At 38.2% G+C, this 12,219-nt stretch overlaps 2 protein-coding genes across 7 annotated transcripts in view; one reads left to right on the top strand and one right to left on the bottom strand.

Moving 5' to 3' along the window:
• Positions 1 to 5,489, bottom strand: part of PIGB (phosphatidylinositol glycan anchor biosynthesis class B) — a 28,693-nt gene extending 23,204 nt beyond the window's left edge. The window contains exons 1-4 of one of the 2 annotated variants that reach the window (XM_019732276.2): positions 5,356 to 5,489; positions 3,412 to 3,547; positions 2,873 to 2,990; positions 949 to 1,053 (exon numbers count right to left, since the gene is read on the bottom strand). In XM_019732276.2, coding sequence (XP_019587835.1) covers positions 949 to 1,053; positions 2,873 to 2,990; positions 3,412 to 3,547; positions 5,356 to 5,488 — 492 coding nt within the window. In that variant the 5' untranslated portion in view covers position 5,489. Of the gene's footprint in view, positions 1 to 948; positions 1,054 to 2,872; positions 2,991 to 3,411; positions 3,548 to 5,162; positions 5,319 to 5,355 lie in introns of those variants that run through there. The other variant, XM_019732278.2, reaches the window with a different exon arrangement.
• Positions 5,490 to 5,586: 97 nt separating this feature from the next.
• Positions 5,587 to 9,892, top strand: PIGBOS1 (PIGB opposite strand 1). Of its 5 annotated transcripts, none has more exons than XM_074327719.1 (3): positions 5,587 to 5,693; positions 6,118 to 7,261; positions 8,865 to 9,892. In XM_074327719.1, the coding sequence occupies exon 2, from the start codon at positions 6,338 to 6,340 to the stop codon at positions 7,226 to 7,228; it is 891 nt and encodes a 296-aa protein (XP_074183820.1). In that variant the 5' UTR covers positions 5,587 to 5,693; positions 6,118 to 6,337; the 3' UTR covers positions 7,229 to 7,261; positions 8,865 to 9,892. The 5 variants fall into 5 exon arrangements, with proteins under 5 accessions (XP_074183820.1, XP_019587840.2, XP_074183822.1 ...); XM_074327721.1 differs by having other exon boundaries at positions 5,610 to 5,693; positions 7,103 to 7,261; XM_074327720.1 differs by having other exon boundaries at positions 5,636 to 5,905; positions 7,103 to 7,261.
• Positions 9,893 to 12,219: the final 2,327 nt, after the last annotated feature.

A 12,219-nucleotide genomic window follows, 5' to 3' on the forward strand; every position in this document is an offset into this window, starting at 1 on the left:
TTTTTTTGTAGTGTCTTTGTCTGATTTTAGGATCAGGGTGATAGTGGCCTCATAAAAAGTGTTTGGGAGCCTTCCCTCCTTCTGGATTTTTTGGAAGAGCTTGAAGAGAATAGGTGATAATTCTTTTTTGAATGTTTTGTATGTCCTCTAAATCTTTAGTAAATTGTTAATATTTATTAATTATAATGAATTACATTCCATATAAATGTGTTGGTAAATTGGTTACTTGGAATTTGGAACATATTTCCAATAGAAACAATATAAAAAAGGTAGTAGGATTTCTAAGCTGGCTCAAATAAGCTTTCTGAATTTAGGAAAGAGTCAAAGTGAAGTAACAACAATACAACAGCATCCAGTCACTCTTCAGGATATGGTTTAAATGGGAAACCACTCAAGATTTGAATGGGCGATCAGGAATCTTTCTTCCCACTGTGAAATAAGCCAAATGACAAAAGACAGTCTTCTACACCACATTTTCTCCCTTACAGAGTCCAGCTATTTCAAATATTCTAGCCAGAGGTGAAAGAGTGCTTCAGTGAAAAGGTGTTTCTCAGGCTGAGTCTCACATAGCTGGAGAAATAGTGAACAGGGTTGTAAACAGCTAAGGTGATTTGTGAGATAGGCAATGATTTAGAACTATTCCTACTGAATTTTATGGAAAGTTAGGCAAGGTCTCTGACAATTCTGAGGAGTGAAGGTGCTTCCAAAGGCTGTCTCCTAGTGTGAAGCCCCTCGCAGGACTTGACATCTGTGGCTTCTATGCCCAGGGCTCTATCAGGAGAGAGATGGTGCACACCACTTGCATTTTACTGTTTTTAATTAAAGAATACTTCTATAAAGTTGCATGAATTATCCCCTGAAACTGTTTTGGGAATTGATATTCCATGCGCTTCATGCTCATAGGAATGAAGTAACTGGAACATAGTTTCTAAAGTGTTTAGGACTTACCACCCATCTTGCCACTTGCTGATTTTCTAGTTGCTTCATTAATGAGTAAAGCCTCAAGTCAGCTATAGCAGACAGAAATGCTTGGGCAAGTCTAGGAATCCAAATCTTCATTAGTTAAAAAAGAAAAAAAAAGTTAAAACATCTGTTGGTTCAAACTGAATTATATAAGAAATCAACAAGCTGATCCAACTATCAATTGAAAGCCATTCTTAGTACAAAAAGAGATATAATGTATTATTATTCTAGTCTTCTGCAAAACACCTGTATTTCTACAAAAATTACATTAATTTTTCATGGAACTACCCAAGGTAGTTTTACCATTACCGTAATATATATATACACACACACACACACACACACACACACACACACACTTATAACACTACTTATACACATACTTATAACACTACTAATTTTAATAGCCAGCAAACCATTTCATTGTGTAAAGGTTCTATTTTAGAAGCAGTATTTAGTTATTTTTAGTTCTATTTAGTTATTTTCATTAGCATAACAGTAGGTAATTCAAAATTAAAACTTACAGTATTGTGTGCTTGGTAGCATACTAAATACATACTTTATATATATCAGCTCATTTAGTCCTCCACACATTCCTATGAAATAGATACTGTTTTATAAATGAGGAAACTGAGGTACAGAAATGTTAAGTAATTTTCCCAAGGCTGCACAGCTAGTTAGTGTAAAAGACAGGATTCAAATCTGGGTCTGCCTGACTCTAGAGCCTGTGTTCCTAACTGCTAAGTTACATTGCTTCCCCACCCTGCAATATAGATAATAATATAAGTTACTATTTTTTTTTAAAGCACAAGTATTTTCTGTTTCTCAAAACATGGTATTCAGATGACATTAAAGAGTACATTTAAGAGTAAACCTTTAAAAAAGTAAATATAACTTACAGTTAATAGTTCTAATGCTATACATTAGCATCTTTGAGTTTAAAAAATGTGTCATAGTTATCATTAACAAAATAACACTTGCTGGCAGAGCACAATTTAATGTTGTTTTGTTCAAAAGATGTCTTTCTAAAAACATGTAAATTTTTGTGTGTTGTTAGGTCAAACTGTTTACATTATAATTAGAGCTGCTTAACTTTCAGTTGTCAGTGGCTTCTAACACTTTAGCTTTATGTTCCTTTTCTTTGTCAATAATCTATAAATACATGTTTAAACCCCAGAACTTCAGTGTCTCTCAGGCTTAAAAAAAAGCCCTCAGGATTTGGACTGCCTTTGGAATTCTGGGGCACTTCCCTAACAGAAAATGAGGACGGCCCAAGGTTCTGAGTACAACTTGATGATAGCTTAAAGGATCTCGATAGTGAGGTTAGAGAAACTTTGGCACCATTAGTTCTTCCTTTGTACCCTCTCCTGGCAAATGTCCCTAGAAATTCATGATCCAGGAATTACAACCCTACTTAGTACTGATGCCTAATTACAACATAGCAAAAATGATTGTGCATATCATTAAATTTTTGTCAAATTAATTTTTTCTAAGTTTTAATTTCAACACTAAATCCTGAGTGAGTTTATATTTATTTAGTCTTCATAAGCTCATATAACATGGTCTTATGCTCACAAGTTAAAAAAACAAGATATAACGCTGCTCTCAAATGATTCCTAATGAAGGATGTATATTCCTAAAGTCCAAATAATTAGTATGTAATACAGTCATTCTGAAAATCTTAACAAGATTGCTCCCAGCAGGACACTTTCATGCTTGGTCTTGTGTTTTAGCACATATTGAAGAGTTACCCATCACAGTACGTCTTTGGAAACTTGGACTTCCCAGATGTGGTCAGAGTTTAGCTTTTTAAAAACAAACTTCACAAAATCTACAATATTATTTAGTTAATATACATTAATCTTTTTAAAAATCTACTTTTAAAAAGTTCTGATTTATTTAAACTTACCAGCAACTGAACACTATCTTTCCCCAAAAGATGCAGAATCTTGTAAATACTTGCAAAGATTAAGGGGTAAGTGTAACCCCTCAATCTTTCTGTCCATTCCCAGGTCAAATAACCATAATTAATAATATTAAGGACTGTTAAATAGCATTAAAACAAAACCTACTTTCATTTCCATTGATAAAACGATTTTATTTATTGACAAAGCAGCTTAAAAACACAGCATTTTATACTGGATATTTAAATGAAAAATGCAATTGGCCAATTAAAATCTTAACTTCTTCAAGGTAGGAACATGTTTTTTACATCATCTATATGCTCCACAGTCCTGAGCATTGTGGGAATATGCGCTACAGGTTAAGTCAAGTACATTAACATCAAAGAAAGATAGAGAAGGAATATTAGCAAAAAATAATGGCAGACTTTGACAGGTTAAAATAATTTGGAGAAAATATAGAAGATTGAAAGTGTGTTATAGAAACTGACACAATTCCTAAGATGAATACACATTCCTAGTCTGGAAAATAAATTACAAAGGATATTTGAAAACCATATGATGTGCAACTTCCAGAGACTGCCAGTACTCATCTGGAACAAAACTGGTCTGGACTAAAAAGCAATTACATGTTCGTAATGCTACGGTAAATAAGACCAGATAAATGTTTTCACCAAGAAGATCTGAAAAACAAAACAGGTAATTGTGGCACAAAAGTCATGTAAGTTCTGCTTGTAGAACTAGAATCTGCTGCTCTGGTTGACCCTTGCTCAGGCTCTATTAAGGCACAATAGTGAACTCTGGCCCCTCCACACTACTCTCAAAGTAGACCCGGGTTGAGAGAACCTCACCACTGGGTGATTACCACTCCTTTCATTTAAGTAGTCTTTCTTGCAACTTATTGTATAAAGAGAATCTTAAGATAAATGTCGAAAAAGAGATTGGGTTAACTATGGTCTTAGGTGGATTAGGTTAGCCTATATATACATATATCTAATGAAAGAATCCAGCTAACAAATTACTAACTTAGGAAGCACTCTTTGTGTGCCAAACAGTGGCATATAAAATGTACATTTTTAAATAACATTCATTGATGTTTAATGCTACGTGGTAGATATTAGCCCATTTTACACGAGGAAAAGGTTCAGAAGTTAAGTTGCTTTGTCCAAAGTCAAAAAGGTTGTAAATGACTAAACAGAATTCAAAATCATGTCTGTCTGTTGACTCCAAAGTCATGCTCTTAACCACAGATGGACAGACAGTCTGTAGGCTGAATACAGAGTATTTTTTTAAATCTGAATTTAGTTGACAATATTTACAAAATCAGGTTTTACATTAAAATCTGTACTGCAGCATTTCAAAAGTAAGATCTGGCAACACAGAGCTCAATTGGCAACATCTAACTCGTACTGAAATATAGGGTGCTTTGACTTATTTAAGCCTTGCCTGTCTGGCTTCCTGAGTATTTGAGTTTGCAATCTGCTTCTGCTCCACACTGCATCCTGGGTTCCTGCCACTCTCCTTCCTTATGAAGCACATTTTAAATGCCTCTCAGACAGTTGGTACATTCAACACAACCTACATGCCCCATCTGAACTTTCATCATCCAGAAACACTTAAAAAAGAAACCTCCCAACTGGAGTGTATATGCTATCAGAAAACCTTGTCCCTTTAGACACACTAGTCAGAATTGGCTTTTGAACAACTGATCTTGAATACCGAAAAGGTCAACTGTACGTCTGTTGAAACTACGGCAATTTACTGTTGTTTCTATCCTTTACCCTGCCGGGATCGAACTTCTAACAAGGGATGAGTTAGGTGAAGAAAGGGAGAGCTCCAGGCCAGCTGCCTTTCCTCCCCTATCCCCCTTTCCTCCCCTATCCTCCCAGTACCCATCCTGCCACTCTCACTTTTGATTTAGCAAAAAGGTTTTCCCCTTCCTTGGTCTCCGGTTTCCAGAGGGGTAACTAGGCATTATTTTCATACCGCCTACAGCGTTCTTGGCACATAAAAGGCTTACAGTGTATTTACTGAATGACTGAGGAGTGCATCCTTATATTAAATACCACCATCACCACCTCCCCGACCTCCGCCACACGTTAAAGTCCCGCTTGCTGGTGTGATTCTTCCCGTCAGCATCACATCGGGACCAAAGTGGGGGCAAAAGAAACAGGGCGGAGTCAGACCTGGTCCCAATCTAGGAATCAGCCCTTCCCTAGCTGCTAAATCTTGGGTAACTCCTGGCCTGGGTGCTCCCTCCCGCTCTAAAATGGAAATGGCCCTATCATTCCTACTCACTTCACACGGCTGCCGGGAGGGCGGCATGAAATAATGCAGAATACAGTGCTTTGCAGGCGGCAGGGATCGGTTGAGAATTCAGTCTCCAGCGCGCCGCGCTTCCTTGGCACCCACCCAGCAGACGGAGCCCTCGCTAGAGTCCGCGACTTCCCGCCACCGCCCCTCCCCTGGGGGTCCCCACCCCCTCACTCACCTCCGCGACGCCCGCTGCCTTTCTCCGGGCTGCGGTACAAGGCCGACTTTCTCTTTCGCAGCTTCATCTTCTCGTGGGAGCGGTTCTGGAGACCGCGGAAAAAGAGGCTGCCGTCGCCCGGCTCTCGCTCCATACTGCATCTGCTGGAAAGTCCGCGGGGCAGCCCGGGCCACCCCCTTCCTCCGCAGACCGAGGCTGCAAAGTTGCGCGCGCTGCTCTTGGGCTCGCTAAGTTTGGCCTCTGCGAGCAGCCGTCCGGGGCAGGCGCGGAGGCAGCCGGGAAAGGGCGAGTGTTTCGCCAAATCCCTGAGGTGGTGGTCGCTCTGCGGAGTGCTTCAGGTTTGGTCCGCGCCACTAAACTTTGCGACCCGCTTGCCCGCACTTTTCCTAAGGCTTTTCCTTCACTTGGGATTGCTGCCGCCTTTGGTTCTGGGGCTCTGCGCGGGGGTCCGGAGACTGCTGGAGGGAACCGGAGCTCACCTTTTCGGGGCCAGGTGGAGGCGGTGTCAGTAACTTGGAGTGAGAGCTGAACTGTTGCAGGAGTCTGAATGGTAATGATAATAGTAGGGGCATACCTCATTTCATTGCGCTTTGCTTTATTGCGCTTCGCAGATATTGCGTTTTTTACAAGTTGAAGGTTTCTGGCAACCCTGCGTGGAGCAGATCTGTCGGCGCCATTTTTTTGCAACAGCATTTGCTCATTTTGTGTCTCTGTGTCACGTTTTGGTAACTCGTAATATTTGGAACTTTTTCATTGTTTTAGTTGTCATTGTGATCTGTGGTCGGTGATCTTCAATGTTACTATTATAATTGTTTTGGAGCAGCACAAACTGAGCCCTTACAACACGGCGAATTTAATTGATAAATGTGTGTATTCTGACTGCTCCACTGACTGGCCCTTCCTCATCTCTCTCTCTCTCTCCTTGGGCCTCCCTATTCCCTGACACAACAATATTGAAATTGGGCTATTTAATAACCCTACGATGGCATCTAAGTGTTCAAGTGAAAGGAAGAGTCGCACATCTCTCACTTTAAATCAAAAGCTAGAAATGATTAAGCTTAGTGAGGAAGGCTTATCGAAAGCTGCCATAGGCCGAAAACTAGGCCTCTTGCGCCAAACAGTTAGCCAAGTTGTGAATGCAAAGGAAAAGTTCTTGAAGGAAATTGAAAGTGCTACTCCACTGAATACACGTATGATAAGAAAGCGAAACAGCCTTATTGCTGATATGGAGAAAGTTTTAGTGGTGTGGATAGAAGATCAGACCAGCCACAACATTCCCTTAAGCCAAAGCCTAATCCAGAGCAAGGCCCTAACGCTCTTCAATTCTATGAAGGCTGAGAGAGGGGAGGAAGCTGCAGAAGAAAAGTTTGAAGCTAGCAGAGGTTGGTTTATGAGGTTTAAGGAAAGAAGCCGGCTCCGTAATGTAAAAGCACAAGGTGAAGCAGCAAGTGTTTTAACAGAGGAGGAGTTGCTTCTTATGGATGAGCAAAGAAAGTGGTTTCTTGAGGTGGACCCTACTCCTGCTGCAGATGCTGTGAAAATTGTTGAAATGACAACAAAGGATTTAGAATATTACATAAACTTAGTTGATAAAGCAGCAGCAGGGTTTGAGAGGATTGACTCAAACTTTGAAAGAAGTTCTACTGTGGGCAAAATGCTATCAAACAGCATTGCATGCTACAGAGAAATCGTTCGTGAAAGGAAGAGTCAATCCATGCGGCCAACCTCATTGTTATCTCATTTTAAGAAATTGCTACAGCCACCCCAGGCTTCAGCAACCACCACCATAATCAGTCAGCAGCCATCAACATCGAAGCAAGAACCTCCACCAGCAAAAAAATTACGACTCACCGAAGGCTCAGATGATGGTTAGCATTTTTTAGCAATAAAGTATTTTTTAATTAAGGTATGTACATTTTTTTAAAGAAATAATACTATTGCACACTTAGTAGACTACAGTGTACTGTAAACATAACTTTTCTATGCACTGGGAAACCAAAAAAAATTGTGTGAGTTGCGTTATTTCAATCTCTTTACTGTGGTAGTCTGGAACTGAACCTGCGATATCTCTGAGGTCTGCCTGTAGTGATAATTATAAACATGTTTGTGTAACATTTCACTGTTTGGGTGATGTCACAATAAATGCTTGTTGAAGCGGGTAGACAGGGTAGGGATGATTTAGCCTGTTGTACAGATGTGTAAAATGAGGTTCAAAAAAGGTTAAATGACTTGGTGAGGGTCACTTAGCCAGCTAGTGGCAAAAAAAATAACCTTTCCATTTTGGTGTGGTTTAATTATCGATCTTACAAGGAGCTGACTTGCAAATGGCTCTTTTTTCTTTTTTCTTTTTAACACTGAGAGGACTTGATCCAAAGCATGCTGAATGAAGTTGTCATTTGTGTAGTTAACTGTAGAGTCCAGGAGAAAACAGGGTTTTCTTTCCCAAATTAGTTTAAACTACATTTCAGCGATATTAAGGGCAAGCTAGTTTCTAGTATTAGTTCTACCACTAATGATTTTGTCACCTTCAGGGTTGGTCCAGGAGGCTATGAAATATTGGTATAATAAGGTATAATAATGAAAACATGTAAATCCTTTGCTCTGCTTTCCTCATTCATAAACATCTACGTAGTTTCTCCAGAAACTAAGATGTTGACAAGGAATATAACTTTCCAAGAAGTACTAGAGTCTTAATTCCTCTATTAGAAGTAGAACCAGCCAAATCTGTTATACTTTTGTCAAAAATAGATGGCAAATGATTTAAATATAAAATCTACTTGTACCTACTAAAGCATTGAAGGGAACTCATAAAATCTTATAGCCTCTTTAAAAAAATTATTGTGTTTGATCATATTGCCAAAATATATAAAATAATAAAGAAGGGCTAATAATGAAAAGTAACATTTCTCTTTCTCCTACTTCCAGATCGGATTGGCAATCACTTTCAACTTTTTTGGGGGACTGTTTATTTTAGTAGTTACCTTTAAAAGCATAAAGAGTATACCTCCCCCTGCCCTACTTTTGCCATTTTTAAAATTATTCATTTAAAACCATTGAGAACACTCTGTGATAGGATTTAGCTTTGTCTTACACCAACCCCTAACCTTAATTTCCCACACTGCTTAAATATAGCGGGGGTGCCAAAAAAATGTACACAAGTGGACGCTTTGGTCAGTGTTGCTCAAGCAGTAGTTCGCCGTAATCAGAAGTGTCTGGACGCTGATGGTAACCACTTTAAGCACCTCTTATAATTGCAGAAGTCAAACGTGACTTGTATTCATCTTTTGTTATCGGTATATATTATTACAATTTTAATAGTTTTTCCTTTCTTAAAATGTGTATACATTTTTTGACACCCTCTGTCTATATTCCTATTTTAGTTAAATCAGTAAGTAATATTTACTTATGACAAAAGCATGGTTCGCTCTGGAGTGAAGTAGTGACAGGAAATCTTTAAAAAGGACCATATACTAACTTATTGCTTTGCTTTCTATTTTCTTTGTACACAGACCTGAAGAGATTTCCTGAGTGGAGTGTAATTTTAAAAACCACCTTTGCACCGTGCAGCATTTGTTGAAAACATGTTTAGGAGATTGACTTTTCCACAACTTTTTTTTGCTAGCATCCTTGGAATTGCTGGAGGAATATATATTTATCAACCAATATTTGAACAGTATTCCAGAGATCAGAAGGAATTAAAAGAAATGTTGAAATTGGCACAGGAATCAGAAGAGAAGAAAAATTAATACTACACGGAGTTGAACTATAATTGCTTAAAGTTCCACTGAAATTATACATTGACTATAAGTAGTCTACTAAAAACTTCTCAAATATATTTTAAACATAAATAAATCATAAATGATGATTTTTAAAACTAGCATTGTCAATCTTAATGTCTACTGTACTTTTATTTGTCATTTTATGTCTTTTCACCAGGACAGATTAGTAATTTCCCTTTAAGCAAAAATGAATGTCTTAAGGAATATTTTGTTTCCTAGTCAAGGTTTATTTTTCTGGGAATGCAGCATATCCAATATCATGGGGTGACAATCCAGACTGCATTTATAAAATAGTTGGGAATGGTGTTTACAGTAGTGTTTGTAGGTGTAGAGAACCAAGTTAACCACCTCAGGCAGAATGTTCTTCAATTAGCCTATAGTTAGTCTGTCTGGTTGAATATACTTCAGCAGTCTTTCAACCCCAGCCCTTTCTCATCGCAGGCAGAATGGAGGAGGAAATGGAGAACTGGGGAGGCTCAGATCAAATGAGGTTTAGGAGAAGGCATATACAGCTATGTATGGTGGCAAATGTGACACAGATCTGTTTAACCCACTAAGGAAATTTGCATTAATAATGATTAGGGAGGAGTTAATTTGTTATGAAGCTATTATTCCTATAGTTAAAGGGTTTTTTGAAATTGCTAAGAACTAATAACTGCTTTTTAACCTAACAATCTTAAACTTGTATTTTCAATGAGAACTACAAATGTAATAACATGTACAAAGTACTTTTTAAAAAATAAACTCATTTTTATTGATTTTTTTTCCTTGAAAATAAATTATATTAAGATAATTATATATATAAATTCATTTTAACAATCTAAGCTGTTTATGTTGAATGGACAGCATGAGTAATTAAAAAGAGAAAATGATGAAAGTCGTGCATGTTCCTTAAAAAAATTGAAACAAGGGGCCGGCCCGGTGGCTCAGGCAGTTAGAGCTCCACGCTCCTAACTCCGAAGGCTGCCGGTTCGATTCCCACATGGGCCAGTGGGCTCTCAACCACAAGGTTGCCGGTTCAACTCCTCGAGTCCCACAAGGGATGGTGGGCTGTGCCCCCTGCAACTATAAAATGGCAACTGGACCTGGAGTTGAGCTGCACCCCCCACAACTAAGACTGAAAGGACAACAACTTGAAGCTGAACCTGATTGAAAGGAAAACAACTTGACTTGGAAAAAAGGCCTGGAAGTACATACTGTTCCCCAATAAAGTCCTGTTCCCCTTCCCCAATAAAATCTTTAAAAAAAAAAAAAATAAATAATTGAAACAATACCAAAATGAACAAAGTGAAAATTATGTACACATTGGTTTAATCAATACATTTAACAGTTTAGTGAGCTTTTGAGGCTGTTTCTTCAATGCACTTAAAAATATATATAAAAATTTTAATGTACTGAGTGTCAACTATGTGATAGGCTTAGTTTTCCTTGGCTACAGGTAGACTGGTCTGTTCTATGCGTCTTCTCATTGTGGGACCCAGGCTCAAGGAGCAGCCCCTATCTAATATATGACAGTATAGGACTGAGAGAAACAGGAGACATGAAATTATAAACTTTTTCTCAATTGTGGTAAAGGTCATGTCTTCTGACATTCTGCTTTTTTAAGAGCATGTGAAGTCTAAAGTCAAGGGCAGGAACAGACTCTTCCCACAGGATGCACAGTCAAGCCACATAACAATGGACGAGAAGACATAATTCTGTTATATCTAAGGAATAAAACCCTCTATCTAACATCAGGTTAAATTGAATTGCTTTTGATCCTTCTTTTAAGGTGCATTGGTCAGTTTAGTAGTTATACACCAGGTGCCAAAGGATAAATTGATTTTTTTTCCGGAAAAGATATTGCAGCCATTCAAATCAAAGCCACAGTGAGATAGCACTTCACATACACTAGGATGACGATAATCAAAAGACAAAATAAATGTTGACTACTGGTAGGAATATAAAACAGTACACCTGCTATGGAACAGTTTGGCTGTTCCTAAAAAAGTAACATTGTATTACCATATGACCAATTCTAATACACCCAAGAGAAGTAAAAACGTGCACAAAAATTTGCACAGTAATGTTTATAGCATCATTATAATAGCCAAAAAGTGGAAACAACCCAAATGTCTTATCAGTTGATGAATGGATAAACAAATTGTGGTATAGCCACTCAATGGAGTATTAGCCATAATGAGAAATGAAATACTGATAACATGTTACAACATGAACAAACTTTGAAAACATAAAAGAAGCTGGGCATAAAAGGCCACATATTGTATAATTGCATTTGTATGACGTCCAGAACAGGCAAAATCTTAGGCACAAAGATTGGGGTGAAGAAGGGGTAGGGAGTGACTGCTAATGGATATAGGGTCTCTTTTTAGGGTGATGAAAATGTTCTAGAACTAGATAGGGGTGATCATAAACTTTTTGAATATATTAAAAACCACTGAGTTGTACACTTTAAAATGGTACCATGAATCTATCAGCCATCACCACAGATCCCTATGAGTCCAGACACCCTGGTTATACTCCACTTTGCTTCCCATTATAATAGTTCTATCCTGCCACTTGTCCTTTGCCATTCAGGAATTCTTTTATTTCTAATTAATTCTAGGAGCCCTGTTGCAGTAGCATCTTCTGTCAATTTCAGCCTGTAAAGGACCACTATAGAGCCTTTTGAAGATGTCTATGGCCTCACCAGTGCATTTATCCTCACCAGTGCCTCAGTTAAAGGAATATCATCAGGGCCTTCCAGGTAACATGATCAGGTGGTGGTTTCTCCAGTCTCAAATTACAAATTTCTCCAGTTACAAATCCATTCCAACCCCAAGATAAGGAAGGCAGGACAGGGGGAGTAAAAGAGCGGAAAAGCTAAGACAATGATAGATTTTCAAGTGGGCCACTAGATTTGATCCTGTGGCATTTTTTGAAGAAACTTAAATGTTTTTTAAAAAATTATGTTGAATTAATTTTGAACAGAGAAAAAGTGCAAAAATAAAAATTTTTCATGTACCTGCTATCCAGATTCTACAAATGTTAACATTTTACCACATTTGCTTTAATCTCTTCCCTCTTTCCATGTTTACATATGTAT

This window comes from Rhinolophus sinicus, linkage group LG03, assembly GCF_036562045.2.
Source record: "Rhinolophus sinicus isolate RSC01 linkage group LG03, ASM3656204v1, whole genome shotgun sequence".
Taxonomy (NCBI): Eukaryota; Metazoa; Chordata; class Mammalia; order Chiroptera; family Rhinolophidae; genus Rhinolophus; species Rhinolophus sinicus.